This window comes from Mustela erminea, chromosome 3 (genome assembly GCF_009829155.1).
Source record: "Mustela erminea isolate mMusErm1 chromosome 3, mMusErm1.Pri, whole genome shotgun sequence".
Lineage (NCBI taxonomy): Eukaryota > Metazoa > Chordata > Mammalia > Carnivora > Mustelidae > Mustela > Mustela erminea.
Genome location: NC_045616.1, coordinates 159,498,066 through 159,517,055, shown reverse-complemented (window position 1 = coordinate 159,517,055; position 18,990 = coordinate 159,498,066). Strand labels below are relative to the sequence as shown.

General features: G+C 52.4%; 1 protein-coding gene across 4 annotated transcripts in view; it reads left to right on the top strand.

The window, feature by feature from the left end:
- Positions 1–18,990, top strand: part of TENT4A (terminal nucleotidyltransferase 4A) — a 45,424-nt gene that overhangs the window by 14,718 nt on the left and 11,716 nt on the right. For all 4 annotated transcript variants that reach the window (XM_032337806.1, XM_032337807.1, XM_032337803.1 and 1 more), the window contains 5 exons: positions 13,079–13,202; positions 14,183–14,229; positions 15,161–15,281; positions 17,415–17,522; positions 18,672–18,800. In XM_032337806.1, the coding sequence (XP_032193697.1) occupies positions 13,079–13,202; positions 14,183–14,229; positions 15,161–15,281; positions 17,415–17,522; positions 18,672–18,800 (529 nt within the window). The remainder of the gene's footprint in view (positions 1–13,078; positions 13,203–14,182; positions 14,230–15,160; positions 15,282–17,414; positions 17,523–18,671; positions 18,801–18,990) is intronic.

Below are 18,990 nucleotides of genomic sequence, written 5' to 3'. Positions count from 1 at the left end.
GTTCCAGTACCGGCCCCTCACCACCTAACCCGGGAGCCATGGGCATGGCCATGGGCCACCAGTTGGCAGAGTGCACTCTATGCCCTCTGGTTTATTTTGGTGATCATTTCCCCTCTCCATGCTGCCCTGGCTCCGCTCCCAGCTCAGAGCAAGGGCCTCAGTGGGTCGCGCTCACTGCTCTGTAGCCAGTGTCAGAATAGTCGGGCTGCGGGAAATCACCGGACAGAGGCGTCTGCTTTCCACGCTTCCGTATTGACTTAAACCTTTGGCTCCGTTAAGTCCTTTCCTGTCCTTTCAGTTTTTGGCAGTGTTCCAGCACTCTTGTGTTTTTTCTTAAAGATTTTTTCTGGTCATCTTGGTGGGGCCTTGGGAGGTCGGTGAGTGTGATGTCTAGTTTGGACCCAGGAGAACTGGTGCACATGACTCGTTTCCTCCTTCCAACTAGATGGCATCAAACCTGGCTGACTGACTGACAAGTCAGTGCTCTGTGTCAGCTTTGCCTCTCTGGACTTAACTGCGTACACGTATCGGATACAGTGAAGTGCGGCAGCTTCCTTCCGGTGGACCTCCCAGCTGCGCCGACGCGCTCGCGTGGGGGCCAGACCCGGCTCTCGGTGGCGCTGGCGTCCGACAGGTGATGAGTGTCCGCTGTGCATGTGTCTGCGGACCACGTGGAACTGGACACGGGCTCCCTGGGTGCTTCACCGGTCTTGGTGATCATCACATCCCCTGTGGGGCACTGGGACGATGTGTCCCGTTAGGACAGCAGCACCGGAAGTGAGACTCCTCGTATCTGGCCTCTGATACCTGCTGAGCGGTCAAGGCGAGGCGGGCAGCCGGTAGGAACAGGGCAGTGCCGGGAGGGGGCCGAGTGGGCGGGTTCGGGGTCTGCAGGAAGCCATCAGGGCCGGGCGGCTGGGGGGCCGGGAGGCTCCAGGGAGCGCCTTGAGCCGCGGGAGCAGCGGGAGCCGTGGGAGCCGTGCTGCCCTGCCTGAGCTCTTCATGCAAGACGCACGCCACTGGCATGTGCTTTACGGGCCGAGCCGTCCGGAGAAGGGGAGGTGATGGTGCTTACGGGGATCGTGCTCAGTGACGTGTCGCACGGAACCCGCACGGAGCCGGCAGGTGGCAGATGTCAGCTAATAAGAATATGGATATGATGCACTCACCAATGAGTGGTGGGCTTTTTCCCGGCGAGCCTAAATGTAGCCTCCGAATCTTCTCTCAGCTGTGTGACCACAGTGCCTGTGTGGAGAGCGGCCTGCGGAGAACGCCCGTTCGTTCGCTGCACTTGTGGTGGTGTGGCCAGAGCGCTGCGCTGCTTCAGACCAACCCTCTTCCTCAGACAGGTCTCCTCTGGGCCGGTTCTTCCGCATCTGCAGAGGATTTTCTGGGATCGTAGGGGCGGTGTTTCTAGGAGCCCTGTCTGGTGGGGGGAGGCTGTGCCGCAGTCGGGAGTCCCTTCCAGAACCAGTGGCTTGGGTGGCTCTAGAGCCAGAACTTGAGGGCTGAAGGGACCTATAGCCTGCTGGACTTGACGCTGAGCCGTCCGTGGGGTCCCCTGGGCCTCCGCGATGCCGGGCCTGGCTCACTCGTGGCCTGGGACGGAGCCAGAAGGAAATGCCCCTACTGGCGTGCCCCTAGAGGAGAGGCAGGAGACCAGAGAACGAACACAAGCACACAGAGTTCTGCCCTGTGACCTTTGGGGGTGAAGTTGGTGTCAATTAACCAAGCCAGACAGAGTAATGCTTTTTTTGGGAGGGGGTTATGATTATAAAAACAGTAATGTACTTATTGAAGAAGTTTGGAAGATACACAAGAGAAATTACCCTTAATTTTCCTGCTGACATTTGAGCATATTTCCATGGTTTTTAATGCTACTCTAAATACAGTGCACAGATGGCCTCTTGTATTTGTTTAAATCGGATTCAAGATAAGTGGTTCCTCTGGTCATTGAAAAGCTCTTTTAAACAATTTAAAAATACTACATGGATGTACGTGATTCTCTAAATTAAGTTTTGTTTACAACTTTCTACTCTTTATAAAGGAACCCACAGTGAGTTTCTGCCCGTGTTTCTGTATGTTGGGTCACCCGAGTGTGGCTTGAGCTTTCACAGCTCTGGGTCCGAGTTTTGGCGGCGTGATACTGGCTGGTGACCATCGGCCTAATGAATACTTAGTTTTCTCATCTGTGATATGGAGACAGTAGTATTTGCTTTGAAGACTGTTTGGGAGGCTCTGATGAAAATGCCACTAACATGGACAGTCCTGGCTGGCGTTCCCCAGAACGCTAACGTTTTCAGACTCTCACTAATCTTCCTCACAGGATCTTCCCAGCTCACTTTCCCAGTGAAAAGGGCTCTCTGGAAAGACGACAGAACATACAGCTATTTTCATTTCAAAAATGATGCAGCTAGTTAAGCTGGCGAGCAAGGCTCGGGACCCTGGCTTTTTGACATAGCCACGTGGTTCCCTCTGAGTCCCCTCTAGGTGGCTGCAGTAGTTGCTGATTATGCCGTGGCTGCCTTGCGTGGCTTGGGGCCGGTGGCCTGCGCCGGCACAGGAGAAAGCAGCACAGTGTAGTGCCGTTTTGGCCCCTCCCTGCCCCCCAAGCAGCTCTCCTGGCTGTGAGCTCCTCCAGAGGCTTGAAGGCCCTGGATTGCATTGTGGGCTCTCTAGGACACCAGAGTCAGGAGACTGAGTCCTTTGGTCATTTTTGCCCCATGCTGGGTTATGGACGTGCTAAGCAAGTGGTTTTTCTCCAGCTGGTCTTTGCAGCATGGGGTGGTTTGGAGGTTTATAATGCAAAATGGTTCAGAGTAGTACTGACCCTCCGCAGGATTGTTGACTGAGGTTGTGAAGAGCTGGGTTACCTTCAGTCCGGTCTGTAGGTGCTCCCAGGTGCTTTACTAGAGTTTCTCTAGAAGCCATGTCTGAACATCCTTTCTACCAGCGACAGGTAGATTGAGGAGAAATGGTTAAATTAAGAATGTTTGTCATAGCTTAAGTATATAAGCTTGTGGTATCTGAGTTCTTGCTCTCTATTCTGAGGGGAGGAGAAGACAGCTGTGGTTCTCTGGCTTCTGGGTGGCCCCAGGGCCTTTTCTTGCACTTGCAGTGTGCTTGGGTTTCCTTGGCTAAGGCAGAAGAGTGTCATTTCCTTTGTTGGCCTTCAGTTGAGGTTCTGAAACCCTGTCAGACATGTACCTGAACCAGGGTTCAAAGTGACCGATCCCCCAAGGGGTCTTGGTGGGAAGGGGACAGAGAGCTCACTTTTCTTGGGAGCCGATGTGCAGGGACCAGAGTTAGAGTAGCAGTGATGATTCCAAACTGTAGAGCCTTCTGACCTGGCAGTTTTGTGAATGCTTGGATGGCTTTAGCCTCTTCAACCCAGCTTGGCCTTGACCTGCCCCATGGCAACAACTGTGCCCTCCCAGCCCACCCTGCCTACTCCCCCCTCCCCTAGGGGGTACCTCCTTTCCCTGTCTGTTGCTCTCAGCCTCCTCCTCTGGTAGCAGCTTCTCCCAAGGGTGTCACTCTTCCATTAACATATTAAAAGCATTGTAAGGGTAGCTTTGTTCAAAGCTTTCTGGGGAGAGATGGGTACACAGGTGGTCTCTGGAGTGGAGAGATGCTCATGGGGAGGCCCTTAAAGCAGGCTGAGGGGAGCCTGGCGGGACAGCTACCCCATTAACAACATAAGTAAGGGAACATTCTGGAAACACACTGGGTTCTAATTTGCGGTTTCAGTTGTCTTTCTTCCATTTTTGAGCTTTTATTAAAAACAAAACAAAACAAAACACGAAAAACCCAAAAAAACCTTTGAAGGTCTGCCTCAAGGTTTTCTAAGTAATTGGTGCAGGCATTAATTTCCTTGTAATGTAATTAAAAATAAATAAAAAAGGATTTGTGTCATTAGCTGTATCCACACATGGGTAATTTAAAGAGGATCATTCACGCCTGAAAATGGAAATATTCAGCCATTCCCGTGTGGATGTCTGCACTTGCCGTGGGCTCAGCAGCTCATTTTTTTTTTTTAAGATTTTATTTATTTATTTGACAGAGATCACAAGTAGGCAGAGAGGCAGGCAGAGAGAGAGAGGGAGGCAGACTCCCCGCTGAGCAGAGAGCCCGATGCAGGACTCCATCCCAGGACCCTGAGATCATGCATGACCTGAGCTGAAGGTAGAGGCTTTAACCCACCTGAGCCATCCAGGCATCCCTCAGCAGCTCATTCTTTCTAGTTAGGGTCTGTACCTGCGCTTGCCTCTTGCCAGTCTGTGCCTGTGCCCGAGGGTGCGGCCCGAGTTCTTGGTCCCACTGCAAGTCCGTCAGCGCGCGCTTTAACGTCCATACCACTCCAGCAGTTAACTCCAAAATCGTCTCACTAAGACATGATTTGGGCAGAAATTTAGACCGTGAACATTGCCGAGCCAAGGGGAAGGAGCTCCAATTTCTGAGAAACCGCTGGCTTTTTAAGGCTTTTGAAAGGTTTTAAGAAGAGTTGGGCAGGGTAGGGCGGGGGAGATGGAATAAATTAACAGTGGAAGATGATTTCTAGTATTTTCTGTTGCATTTTCCATTGTAATGGAAAGCTTGGTTTTCCCCAGCATTTGGAATTGACCAAGTTCACGGGGGATGTTCCGGGTAAACTGGGACCTGTGGCTAACAGTATGGACAGGGACCATGGGGACGGGCCCTGGGAACCAGTGTTTCGGGTTTAAGATCTCAGGGAGCTGGGCAAGTCCAACATCGTGACCCTTTAGAGCGTGTTTGGAGGTTCAGATGCTGAAAGCTAGAGGCCATGTTGGAGGTCACGTGTTCATCTGCCTTCCCTGTTCCCCTAAGAAAGTGATGCATAAAATCTGCCCTGACCATCGCTTTCTTTAGAAGAAACAATGGGATTTAAAATCCATGGGAGCAGACAAAGCCGCCTGTGCTTCTCCCCTCACAGGCCGGCATCATTCACCGTCAGGGGTGGTTCCTTTGCCCCCTTTCTTCCCATGCTGTTTTATTTAAAATACATTTCATTGTCTTCACTTTGGGCCCCTTGTTTGTGTGCTTTACCTGCTGCAGCACATCTGCCCGTCCTCCCTGGGGAATACACAGAAGTCTCCTTTGGGCCACTTGCAGTTTGTGCTGGGCTGGGAGATGGGTTGGGGCCTGGCTCTGCCTGGGACCTGTTTGCCCAAGTCCCCCGAGTGAGGGAGGCACTTGCCTGAGGCACCTGCAGAACCAGTGCCCCACAGCCCCCGACCCCAGGCTCTGATAACCATGGAACCCCACCAGCTCAGCTTCGAAAATCAGAAATCACCCTTCCGCAGTGGGTTGTCTGTGTTCATCAATAGCTCTATTTGCTGTGAATCAGATAGTTTGACTTGGTAACTGAATAATACATTTTTCACCTTTTAAAATAACCCATGGAATTGTGTTTCACAAATATTTACAGCAACCATACACCAGTTGCTCATAAGATAGACACTAAAATGTTGCTGACCTTCATTATTTGGTACTAAAAGCAGAAATTAATTTGGGAAATGTTCTAAAAATTGAGCAGTCATTACCCTTTGAACGGTTGGACTCCTGTAAGAGAGCAGTTGTAGATGAGAAACATCTTTCTCATTCATCACAGAGCTTTATTTTCTAGTATTCTAGGATTTAGTTTAAAAGTACACCGGAGAATAATGCTTCGGAGGTCCAGTGCTTTCGTGATTAAAACTGAAAGTTACTGCAAGCCAGCCTCACCATGTCCATCTTAAAATACCCAGAAAAGGAATCATTCGGGGCTCGCTCCACTGTGATGTGCCAGTGTGAGAATCTCCCGGATCGAATCTCAGAGTTGCACCTGGTCTGTACCAGCCGTTGCCTTGGCCGGAGTGTCCGCCGCGTTCTGCTTCCAGAGACGGGCCGTCCGGGGTGTGCCATGCACGCCTGTGGTCCTTTTCTTGTGCACAGGGCAGCAGCCCTCCTTCCCCACTGCCCATGCCCAAGCCGGTGACCTCCTGCAGGGTGAGGCGAGCATCTGTGCGCTCTCTCCGCGGCACCGGGTGCGCTTGGCTTCTTGGCTCCGTGCAGAGATTCCTGACTCAATTCATGGCTCTGTGGCTGGACAGTGGCTGAGTGGGCCTCGCCTTCGTGTGGGTCCTGGCTACATACTCTTGTTGCTCCCCAAGCCTGTCATATGGTCAACTTCTAATCCCGTATCCTGCTGGGTTCGAGGTGCCATTGCATGCAAAAAGTCGAACCATTTGAAGCTGCCGTTTTTGTGGGTTGGAAATACAAACTTTGTATATAGGCACCTTCCTGTAGGGATCAGCTGACCTAAAAAGATGCACCGTTGTGCAGGGTACCATGAAGGAAGAAAAACGCTTACTTTTGAACTGATCTGGTGCTGAGCCATGCATGGAAACTTGCCTCCCAATTTCAGACATGTGAGTGCTTCCTAGTGAAGATGGAGCAATCGTCTGCCCAGCTCCGTAATTAGATCAGTTTCTTCGGAAATGCCCTAATCAGCACCGCTGTTACTGACCTCTTCTTGGGCCGTCCCAGCCTAGCTTCATTGTAGCGCGGAGCACGTGTTGAAATGACATCAAGAGCTGTAACACTTAGCTTTGACAGACATGGTTTGTGTCCACATTTAGCCCCAAGGTTTTAAAACGTTTGTTTTAGAGGAAGTTTAGAAAAGAGAGTCCGGAGACCTACTAGGAAGTGTTTTGTTTGTTCTTAATGGAAGTGCAGTTGTCACACCGCGTCACATTGCCTCCAGCGCCCGGCACTGATGCAGCAGTTGCGTCTGTCTGTCACCGGGCGTTCCCTCCAGATGCGTGTAGCCACCACCTTTCTCCAGACGTGGCCCGCATTCCAGTCCCCGCTGCGACTCCGGGACTTATTTTCTAATGGGAAGTTTGTATCTTTTAATCCCCTTTGCTTATTTGCTGCGTCCTCCACCGCCGCCCCTCCGGCAACCATGTTTCTTCCCTGACTTTATGAGTTCATTTCTGGGCTTTTTTTGTTGTTTGCATATTCTTTGGATTCTACATGTAAGTGAAATCGTCTGCTCTTTGTCTTTATCTGACTTATTTCACTTTGCATAATATCCTTGAGGTCCATCCATGTAGTTACAAATGGCAAAATGTCCTTCTTTTCCACGGCCGAGGACGGCTGCAGTGTACCCGGGTGCCGCATCCTTGTCCGCTCACCTGCCGCGGGCCGCTGGCTTCTCCCGCACGTCGTTTGTGCAGATTGCCTGACACCACGCTTCGTCAGGGAGATGCAGGTCAGAGCCCCGAGCGGGTAGAGCCTTACACCTGTCAGAATGGCTGGTGTCAGAAGGACAGGAGTAACAGGTGTTGGCGGGGGTGTGCAGAAAAACCTTTGTGCGCTTTTGGTAGGAACGTGAATGGGTGCGGCCACTGGAAACCAGTGTGGAGTTTCCTAAGAAAATTAAGTACGAAACTACCATATCATCCGGTGATTTTACTGGGTATTTGCCCAAAGGAAATGAAAACAGTACGTTGAAAAGGGAGGTGCACCCCCGTGTTCACTGCAGCGTTGTTTGCAGTAGTCTGTTGTTACTCCACGTGGCCTCCGTTGGGAGGGGGTGTTTGTGCAGGTGGCGGAGCCCCCAAAGTGAGCCTTACCCGCGGCGGGCCACTTCTGTTTCTGGGGGCTGCCAGGCCTGCGACGGTGAGAAGAGGGAGGACCTGAGGCAGGTGACCAAGCCCATGCGTCCGGTTCTGGAGAAGAAGCGCACTCTCACGGGGCTCCCCTGCCTGCTCCCTCTTAGGTCTGGCCTGTCTGGGAAGAAGCAGCCAGAGAGCCTGTCTGAGATGGACTAGTCACAGGTGGCTGTCCAGAGTTAAATGAAGTCAGGTGACAGCTGCAGTCGCCAGGGCAGGTGCTCAGTAGCCCCTCGCACAGAACCTGTCCCTGCCCGCCAAGTTGTGTTGGCTGCACCTTGCTGGAGAGCACGCGGCTGCCTTCCCCTCCCCTCCTTTCCCTCCCCTCTCCTCCCCTCCCCTTCCCTGCCCTGGGCTTGCTACTCCTGCACCCCTCAGCTGTCTGTGCTCAGCGCCTGCTCTGTGAGCCCGGACCCGCACAAGCCAGCCTTGCTCTGGGAACTCATGGTCTTGGGTTAGGTGGACGGGAAGAGGCTTCTGGAGTTTGGAAGCTTAATTCGATCTTCTTCTTCTTCCCCTTTTGTTTTTTTTTTTTAAATAAATCTGTATTCATCATTAAAACTAGAGAATGCACGCCAGCAAAAAACAATATAAAAATCACAGTCTTGGGGCGCCTGGGTGGCTCAGTTCGTTGAGCAGCTGCCTTCGGCTCAGGTCATGATCCCAGCGTCCTGGGATCGAGTCCCACTTCGGGCTCCTTGTTCCGTAGGGAGCCCGCTTCTCCCTCTACCGCTCTGTCTGCCTGTGCGCTTGCGCTCTCTCTGTCTCTCTCTCTCTGACAAAAAATAAATAAATAAAATCTTTAAAAAAAAAAAATCACAGTCTTGTCATCTAAAATGCAGTTGACTTTTTCCTGTGTATTTTTAAAATTTATATAATGAGCACGTTCTTGTAAAACACAAAAAGGCCTAAGTAGTAAAGAAGTATCTGGAGTAGAAAGTGGAGTGTTCGCACAGCAGCCCCCCTGCCCTTCTGGGTGGGAGACAGTGTGGGTGTTGGCATGTGGCCTACTGGACCTTCTCACGTATGTGGTGCGTATGTGGGCCAGACATTCGTGTGGAGGTGGGGCTGTGTCTTCACCTGTACCAGCCATCTGTCATGGGGGTCTTTCCTTTCTGGTACACACATATGTTCCTCGTTCCTTTTCTTTCTTCCTTCCTTCCTTCCTTCCTTCCTTTCTTTCTTTCTTTTTTAAGAGTTTATTTATTTATTTGACAAGTAGGCAAAGAGGCAGGCAGCGGGAGAAGCAGGCTCTCGGCCACCCAGGGAGCCTGATGCTGGGCTCAGTCCCAGGACCCTGGGATCATGACCTGAGCTGAAGGCAGCTGCTTAACCCACTGAGCCACCCAGGCACCCTCATCTTCCTTGTTCTTAATGAGAGGACAGTGACTCACATGGGACCATGTCCTACGGCCAGAGGTCCCGCTTCATCAGAAGCGGTGAGTTGTCCGCTTACCCCAGGGTAGGCCATGGCCTGGTCTAGTGCAGACTCAGATTTGTCGTGTTTCTGCCCTGTGCAGTTGTCATTTGGCTTTTAGTTTGTTTATACTCAGCATGGTTTTGGATGAAGTTCTTCAGTCTTGGTGTTGTGATTGTCGTTTTATATTGGAGTCTGGAAAAGCCTCCTCCAAGTCCAAATAGGGGGTGGTTCCTGTGGGTTTTTTCTTCTCTTGGCTTTTTTTTCACCTGGAAATTTCAACTCTGTATCTGTATCCCATTCTCAAGTGTAGAACAAGGGAGGAGTCTCACACCGTTGTCTTTAGTTTCCTGCATCAGGATTTGGTTTGGCTACAGAGGACAGAAGTCAGGGAGCCCTGGTTGTCCAATCCAGATCGTGGGCTTATCCCTCTGTGTTGCCTGCCTGCCTTGCTCCACACTGGGGGCCTTTCTCAGGGTTGTGTGGGCCTCTCTGCCCTGAAGAAACCGTCTGAGGAAGCGTGTTGCCAGCCTCCGCTGGGGAGCATGTGCTCCTTGTGCTTCGCAGGGGCCAGGCGATGGCTCGCTGGCCACCTGAGGCTATGGGAAGGGCCCCTTAGCATCCTGGTGGACAGCCAGCTTCTGCTACAGGAGGCCGTGTCCCAGGGCCTCCCATTAAATAATCGTAGTTTCCTGCTGGTTTTGAGATGCCACCTCTGTGATCTTTCGTAGAGGAGTTTCTTCTGTGATGGTCACAGCGTAGAAATTGTCATGGGAGATTTGGAGACCGGCCGCTGGTGGGCTGATGCTGTGCCCTACGAGGCAGCAGTTAATTGTGGAGAAGGAGACTTCGGTGTGGTTTTCTGTCGATCTCTTGTCAGCTGTGAAATGCCTTTGAGGTTTGATACTTGAGAAGAGTGAGCTTCCTCGTGTTTGTTTCTGGGCAGTAACGATCGTGTGGACGTAAATGATGATGTACGTTCATGAGGAGCTGCTTTGGAGAGTTGAACATGTGGGTCATAGGCCCATAAAATGGCCAGGGTCGTGCTGACGCCTGCAGCGGTGTGCGGCTGACGGCGCGTGCTGGTGAAAGTGTGTTGTCAGACACATGCAGCTTCCTCAAGTGGGAGTAAGTACGGGTAACGTTAGCACGAAGTAGAATATTGCGGGCTCTTTGGCACTGTTTGGGATGTGAAGTTGGGATATATTTTAAGGGAAACGTGATCTTAAATGACAGGCGCATAAGTGAAATATTTATTTAACTAAAACGTGCTTTGATTCATCCGTTCCCGTGGGTCAGATGCTGTCCACGAGCAAGTGGTGTTCTGGTGCTGGGATTAGGCTGTGAGCCGTGAGCCCTGCACCGGGCTCCGGAAGGGCCCAGGTGAAGAGGGAGGGAGGGGCATGGGGGCAGGGGTGCTGCCTGCCCCGTCTGGCGTGGGTTCTGTTCAACTGCTCTGATTCCACCGTTCCTCCCGGAGTGGTCAGCTGTCCCCTCCCTGCTCGAGTCCCCTGCCCCTCACCTGGTCCTTGGTCTTTGGTGCTTCCTCACTTGGAGGGCAGGCAGCTGAGGGGGTCTTGGAGTTCGCCCGGATGTCACGATGGTTAGACCTTCCTGTGTCTTTCTGGGCTGATGGTGTCCTCACACCCCAGAGCGCCGTGGTCTTGAGGCAGCTCCAGGGGTCACGCAGTGCCTCGCCGAACCTTGTTTGCCTTGAGGAAGGGCCAGCGGGGGCTTCTCGTACCCCTAGTTGGCCAGAGTGCCCCTTCTGGTCCCAGAAGGCAAAGCAGAAATACTCTTCCTGTCTAACACTTGTTACTGCAGGTCACTTTTAGGCCCCATTTCATACTCATTTCAGATGTGTGTGTTCTTAGTGCATCTTCTCGGCAGAACGGGACACTTGAAACCAGGAGACCTGTGTGTTCCACTTGGCACCGCTTCCTGCTCTGGGAACGTGGGCATGCCTCGACCTCATTGTTCATCTGTCCTGAAATACGGGCAGGAGAGAAGTGCTCGGCAGCCCCTTCTGTCCAAGCAGACATCAGATAGAACTGACACTGTCCCACCGATGGGATCGTGTCCGCGTGGACCGGCGCAGGCCTTCCCTTCGTGGCCCTTCCTTTCCCGGTGCGTGGGGGGTGACTGAGCACAGGAGTCCTGGAAGCCGGCAGGCGGGGGGGGCAGTTTTATGTTGTTATTTCAGATGTGCCGAGCCTAAGAGAAAGTTGGTGGCACGGTGGGCACGTTGCTATGCCCTGTTTACGAGGTGTTTTAGCTACTGAATTTCTGGGGTGTGGGTAGAATTTTAGCATGCTAGCTTGGATATGCTTCTTTGACTTTGGGCTGATTGTTTAATTAGGTCTCTCCTTGTTATTTTGTCTCTAAATTTTACACTGTTAGCAGTACTAGGAGTTGTAGGAGAGCACATGCTCTTGTGCTTTCCAGGGACCAGGTGATGGCCAGCAGAGCGCCTTCTAGCAGTTTTCCGCCTCGACAGTGACTGACGCAGGAGACCCCCCAGGATGTCCTTGCTGACAGCCAGGGTCACCTTTGGCTCTTCCTGGTGTGGCCACTAACCCACTAACCTGACGTACCGGGTCCTGCTAACCATGTGGCCAGTTGATGGCAAGTTCTAGATGACGTCTCAGACTCACACAGGCCATCTGAGCTACTCAGCCATAGGGTTGTGGTTTGATGCTTTACGGTGTTGTTGGTGCTTAGTGACTGTTGAAGTGACAGGAGCTTTACTCCCCAAACCTGGGAGTTTGATAGGTATTTTGGGAAAATTCAATGTTGTATGACTTATAACCTTCTTGGATATGTTAAACACTGTCCTCATGGCTGGCCAAACCACCGTCGTAGACGCGATAGACCTTAAGTTCCAGCAACAGCGTAATTGGTATTGTCGGTGTACCGAGAACAAGGGGGTTGAGGACTGATTTCCTCCTAGGGTCCCGTGAATGCTTTCAGGGGCCTCCAGGCCCCCTCAGACCTGCTGCTGAGTGTTAGGAATGGTGGCTCTGTGTGGATTTTCGGGGTGTGGGCAGCACTTCAGGTGAGACAGAAGGGCCAGTAGAGTATGTGAGGGGATAGGAGGCCCCTTGCCTTTGTCACTGGACATTAATTGTCCTGTTGAGAAGTATTCCCTTCTGGTATGCGAACTATTTTGCTAGCTGTTGAGCTAACATTATTGTATTATTATTGAGCAAATTTTATTTTGTCTTCTCTTTTATTAATCAAACAGAGTGAAACAGGTGAATTCGATTTGTCTTAATTCCCAGGATTTGGTTACTTGGCCCCTAGAATTTATCTTTCAGACTGACTGGGGATGAGGGTCTTTGCTTCTCCCAGGAGGAGTCTTCGCTGTAGATCCTTGGCCCTGAAAGTGAACTCCACAAGCCCGGCCTGCCCCAGGATGGCCTTTTTCGCCTGGGGTGGGTGGAGGGCGCAAGAGGTGGCTCCTGAGGTTAGGGGGAGGCTGAGTGCCAGCGAGGCGGCTCTCATCTCCCTCTTGTGGGAATGCTACTGTTGGAGCTCTGTTCCGAAGAGGGCCCTATCCACCTTGGAGTGGAGACTCCTTGGGTGGCTGGTGCCTTCAGGAGAGGACAGCTGAGTGGTAGCCCTGGGGGGCTTGGTGGCCTGCAGGGTCCCGCTCTGGCCTCCAGAAATGGGATGTCCTCGGCTTCCTAGGGCGGGCCCCGCCGTGGCCATGGTGGATGCAGCTTTCAGCGCCCAGAGCAGTGTCCGTCCTGGCGCTGGCAGGGTTGGCCTGTGGGTCTGCACCGTCGCAGCGAGCTGGCTGTGGGGGGGGTCTGTCGGGGGCACCCTGGGGGGTCTGCTGGGGGTTTCGGGGGGGGGGGTCCGCCGTGGGGCTCCTGTCTAGCCTGGGGCTCGTGGTGGGAGGAAGAGCCGTTGTGTTTCTTGCGCAGCACGTGCTCAGCTGTAACAGTAACTCGAGTGTGTTTTCTCTTTTGTCCTCCAGACTTCATGAGGAAATCATTGACTTTTATAACTTCATGTCCCCTTGTCCTGAAGAAGCAGCCATGAGACGGGAGGTGGTGAAGCGGATCGAAACCGTGGTTAAAGACCTCTGGCCAGCGGCTGACGTGGGTCACTCTTTACTGCACTTGGGTCACACCAGGGATAGCGAGGGCCCGGGCTCCTAGGGTGTCCCTGGCCCTGAGTCCCTGGCTTGGCCCTTGAGGGCCCGGGGGGGGGGTGGCGGGGTGGCACCCGCGGGTTCCCAGGCCCTGCCTCGCACCTTCCCGAGAGGCTGCCGGGGGGCGGGGGCACAACCCGTGCTTCACACGCGCTCTGGGTGAGTGTGGGGACCGTGGGCCGAGGGAAATTTGTTTCTGGAGTAGTGTGATTACCGTTCTTTTCAGCTCCCCTTGAGGTTAGAAATTCTACCCCTTGTCCTCATTATGCAACGTAGCATACGTTCCTTTTTGTAGAACTGGGAAGAATTCCCTCACCTCGCACTTCTACTGTGCATGAACGTGTGTGCCTTGAGATGGGGGTCGTGGGCACGTGGGGTGCTTGGCATAGGCAGTGACCTGTGTCCTGTGACCAAGCTGAGGACGGTCCAGGGCTCCCTGAACAGTCAGCCTGCCCTGCTGGTGGTGACGTAACTGGAGACCACCCAGTGAGGGACGACGAGCTGGGCTGGGAGGGCTTGTGTGCCCCCAGCGGGCAGGGGCAGCCCCTTCACTCCTTTCCTCTCCTGTGATTTCACTCCGCATCTTTGTCTGTGATCTTGGGTGCCCTGGGGCAGAGCCCGACTTCTGCACCGTAGCTACAGGTTTGAAAATTGTCCACTTCTAGCAGTTTTGGGAAAGGCCAATAATTGTTTCATCTCTTAACCCGAGTTTTTAAACATTCCTTCTTGGGGTAGGTCTTTAGTGGGCGGGCAAAGAGGATTTTGCTTGGTGGGGCTTTGCTGCACCCTGCCCCCCCACCCCCGCCCTCCGGCCCCAGCTGCAGGGCAGGTGTGTCTGGCCCCAGCGTGGGCGTGTGGCCTGCCAGGGCACAGCAGGGGCTCAACAGTGGCAGCCGGTGCAGTGACGCGGCCGCGCTTCCCTTCCAGGTGCAGATATTCGGCAGCTTCAGCACAGGCCTCTACCTCCCGACCAGGTGGGTTCCCGGCCGAGCCGCTCTGCTCGTGCTGCCGCGCGCTTGGGGTGGGCCCATCTGCGTGTGTGTCAGGGCTACAAGTAGGTTTCTCAGGCTAGAAATGGGAGCTAAAGGAAAAGACTGGAGTACAGAGGAAGAATTGCAAGACGTGAAACTGAATGTAGTGTTAGGATAATTGAATGTAGTTTTCTCTTGCACTCAGTACTGAAGTACCGTGCAAAAATGCGGGCCCCAGAAATGTGAAGACCCGCGGGAGCGTCACCGGAAGAAAATGCGGTGGAAGACGCTCTGCCGGTTTTCGATAGGTTTTTGAAAATTGATCTTCCGTTTTAATGAAGATTCAAGCAAAATTCTATTTAAGTAGTATTTTGTCTTTTTTAATTGAAAAACATCCAACAAGATCGCGTCTTAAAGTTGTTCTGCGGTGTCGTCGTGTCAGGCGCGGTCTCGGCACCCAGATCCATTTTATGTGCTTTGTTTTGCTAAGAGCTTGTGGTCTCCTCGCCCACTCTTAACGACTTGGACTGCAGAGGCTGTCGTCTCAGGACTTGGGGTCGGCATTAGCAGGGCCAGTAGGGAACTGACCAGATTCCAGGTGCCCAGGAAGCCCAGGTCAGCAGGCATGATGCCGTGTAGACGGCACAGGAGGAGGAAAGAGCCAGTGCGCCTCAGAGGGGCAGCGGTTTTCAATCCGGACCTCCTCGATTCCCTGGGGGTGCCGGGGACTCAGCCTTTCGGCTCTCCGTCTCTGCTTCCAGTAGTTCAGGAAGTGCGCCTTCCCTCCCTCAGAGGGGCGTGCTTCACAGGGGTGTGTGTGTGGCCCTGGGAAGAGCTGGGTGTGTGCACGCCGTGGCACGGTCCGCCCCAGATGTGCGTGTTCCTGGGGAGTGATGTGAGCCGAGCCTTCACACTCACTTGTTCTTCCGTCCAGTGACATCGACTTAGTGGTCTTTGGAAAGTGGGAGCGCCCTCCTCTGCAGCTGTTGGAGCAAGCTCTGCGGAAGCACAACGTGGCCGAGCCGTGCTCCATCAAAGTCCTTGACAAAGCTACAGTAAGTGTGGGGCCTCGGCCCGCAGCCCCGCGTGGGCGCTCACACACCTGCCGGCAGTGTGGTTCGCCTGCGGCTTTAGCTTAGGCTGTGGACAGGAGACCTCTCTCCTGCTGATATAAATGCACTTGCATTTGTTTAGAATGTTGGGATCACTAGCCGAGAACGTATTTCATGACGCCCCAAGTGACTGCAGGCTTGAGAGCATCACACTGCCCTTGGCGCTAAAATACGATTGATCGACTTTGATTAGGACTGTGAAAAAAAGACGCGTTCAGGGCTGCCATTTCAGGCACACGTAGTTGAATGGTGAAAGCATGCCGTCTGCCCAGAAAGTTGGTTACCACTGCCAAGTTATATTTAAGAAACAAAATTTGCCTATTCTTTCATTCAGAATTTTACCCGTATAAAAACCTTTGATCTTGGGGAGAAGTTGGAAGATGAGGGTCCTTTGACGTGTACTCGTTGAGGTTTCTCGGAGTCCAGGATTAGAGACGGCTCGGAAATGAAGTCACTTGCCCTCTCTGTGGTCACGATTAAATCCCGGAGCCCTGTCCTCTCGGGGCTCTGCCGTTTGTCCCGTGGTGTTGGCTTCTCGGAGAGAATGAGGTGATGGCTGTCTCTGACCAGGTATCCTGCTTTAGACGGAGAGAGGTGAAGAGGCCAGGCCTGCTTGTCCTGGGCTCCAGAGCATTCTGGAGGACAGACCGCGTCCGGTAGGTGTTGCAGTGACACCACACCGTCTGCTCTGCTGCCAGGGGTGCAGCAGAGAGAGACGTAAGGGCAACTGAGCCGCCCTGGTATTCCGCTGCTCCTTTCTCTCCTTGCGAGCTCTTGCAGGGCAGCCTTCTGCGCCGGGCAGCCTCCACATCATCTGGCTCGGGGCCCCGGAGCCCAGCGTGACGGCTGTGTTTAAGAAGAAAGGTTGTGTATATTGAACACCCACTGAAAAAAAAAAGTATTGTGGCACTGTTAGTAATCTCTAGGATCTGGGGTTCAACCTGGGAGTATGTAGGAGAGTGTGCGGGGGCAGGTGATCACCAGGAGTGGTTTCGGGGAAGCACTCAGTGAGCGCGGAGAGGAAGGTCCCCAGTGGTGATGGGGACAGGAGTTCTTCACGAGGGAGGTAGTATGTTGTGGAGGCTTGGGCTTCTTCTGAAATAGTTCGTGGTAAGATGCTTGGGAAAGCGTCTTTTTCTGCCTTCCTAGACCACACTGCCTGGGGCTCACTGTGCCTGGCGGTCCTGGTGATCTCCAGGAGTCGCTGTCACCGCCCGCTGCCCATCCCTGTCACAGTGTGTCCTTTGTAGTTTGCCACCTTGGATTCTGTGAGGTGTCCTAAACCTCTAATTAGACCTCGCTCGTTTTGGTCAGAGAACGTCCTTTTCCATTCCTTGGAGGCTGAGGGGAATAAAGTCCTGCCTTTTGTTCAGGGAAGAGTTTTGTGTGGGGGTCGGGAGGAGTGTGGCCTCTGTCGCTGCTGGGGCGGCTTCGGTGAGGCTGGTTTTGAGCACCTTGTCTTTTTGATGAGAATATTTCCAAAATAGCTTCTTATTCTCTGGTTTTACAGGGAAGTGGTTTTTTGGTTTGGGTTTGTTTGTTTTTTTAGTTAAATTGTCTTCGTGAAAACACTAATTGTCTTAGTGTAGAATTGTTTGGAGAAACATTAGCACAAAACCCAATTGAAAAACTGGCTTTAAACTTGATCTGAGCGTTTTCAGAAATTCTTGCAAACGTCATTTGGGGACCTGGCGCCCTGCTCCATCATCAGGCACCCCTGGGGGGTTAGAACTGGGGGGTTAGGGACTTCGCTTGTCCTCCTGGAGCCCCGGCCTTTCCGCAGATAGTGGCTGATTTTGAGTCTGTCCAGGAGGGCTGGGCAGAGGTAAACCCTAACTGTTTGCGGGGTGGGGCAGGGGCCTGGGTGCCAGGACTAAGGTGGCCGACCCTGGCAAAAGTCCCTTTTCTTCTCATTTTTTAAAGTCTGGGGTTCATGATCTCTCAGCCCTTTCGTGAGTTAGGAAAAAAAACCTCTGTGTACAACATAGGAAACATTTTGATGCCAGACTGCAGTGAATGTTGGCCATTAAAGCTTAGTTTTTTTTTTTTTTTTTTTTTTTAATTAACTCTTCGCAGGTACCGATAATAAAACTCACAGACCAGGAGACTGAAGTTAAAGTGGACATCAGCTTTAACATGGAGACTGGGGTCCGGGCAGCAGAGCTCATCAAGAATTACATGAAGGTGCTGTCGCCGGCGAGTTAGCACTGTCAGAACGGGGACCTGTTAGGTTGGGCATCTTATGGGACTTTAAACTGAACAATAGTCTTTAATGATAAAGACTTACAGTTGAATTATTTATCTTGCAGTATTATTTCTAGAGATACACCGAAGTTATGTAGCTGTTTTGTAGATTTACTTTCCTGGCTAACCACAAAGTTGAGTGTTATTTTAGAGAGTTTGTGAAAATGCTCTTCTCATGATTACAAAATGACCATCCCGAGAGCTCAGTGTGCCTGATCTGCGAGTTAAGTTTATTGGAAGTGGAATGCATCGTGATATAGTTGGCTTACTTTGGATCATCTCAGTGCCTAACGATGGAGGCTAGTGGACCAAGTGTGTGGTCCAGTTAAGTAGATGGTCTTTCGCTCCTGTTTTAGGGAAAGGGATGAAATCCTTTACAGAGGCAACCTCAGCATCGTAATGTGGATACTGCCTCTTCCCACAGGTTCAAGGACCTTGTTCCTTCAGTTTTTCCCTTAACTGTGCAGCAGCAGGCTTGTCCGCCTAAACTGCTTCCCTTAACTTCTGGGCCCAGCAGAACATGAAAACAGCAGACGCTTCCACTGGCCCCCAGCCCTCTTCGCCAGCCTCTCCATTTGCTTCTTACCTTCAGCTGCTGTCCGTGTTCTTCTGCTCGTGGCTTCCTGCCTCATGAGCTGTACCATCCCCCCCCCCCCCCCGCTCCTCTCCTGGGGGCCTCTGGGCATTGGAGTTTTGCGCATCGGTTCCAGGACCTTCCTGGCTCACGGCCTCATCCCCTCCTCTCCTTCCTGCCCCCAGCCTGCACCTGTCACGGAGCTAGCTAGGCCTCGGGAACTAATCGGAAGGAAAACACACCTTTCCTTCTCCCTGAGCTCTGCTTTGGGGAGGAGCTCCTCCAGCCTCATCCCTGCTGAGCCATGACCTGGGATGTGGCTCCCGGGGGGACTTAGCAAGTCTTCACACAATTAATTCTCAGGCACCTAAAAATTGAGGATGATGGGCCTAGAGCCTTCTAGGTGGTAAGAGGATTGAGAAAGCTTTTTTTTCTACTATGTGAAGTTTGCTATGTGACACATCCTTAAAGGTATATTAACTGATCTTTTTTCTTTTTTTTTTTTTAATTTACAGAAATATTCATTGCTGCCTTACTTGATTTTAGTATTGAAACAGTTCCTCCTGCAGAGGGACCTGAATGAAGTTTTTACAGGTGGAATTAGCTCATACAGCCTAATTTTAATGGCCATTAGTTTTCTACAGGTGAGTGTGCGTTCTCTCTGCAGCCTTACATGGGGGCACGCTGCACATTCTCCCCTGATGTTGTGAAGCCATTGCCTCGGGGGTTCCCGCTGCCCTGGCTCTGCACGCTTCTGCTTTGTGTTAGAGAAACTGACATCTGATTGTCACCATACAACTATTTTGATGGGTACTTCTTTCCTCCTCTCCTTTA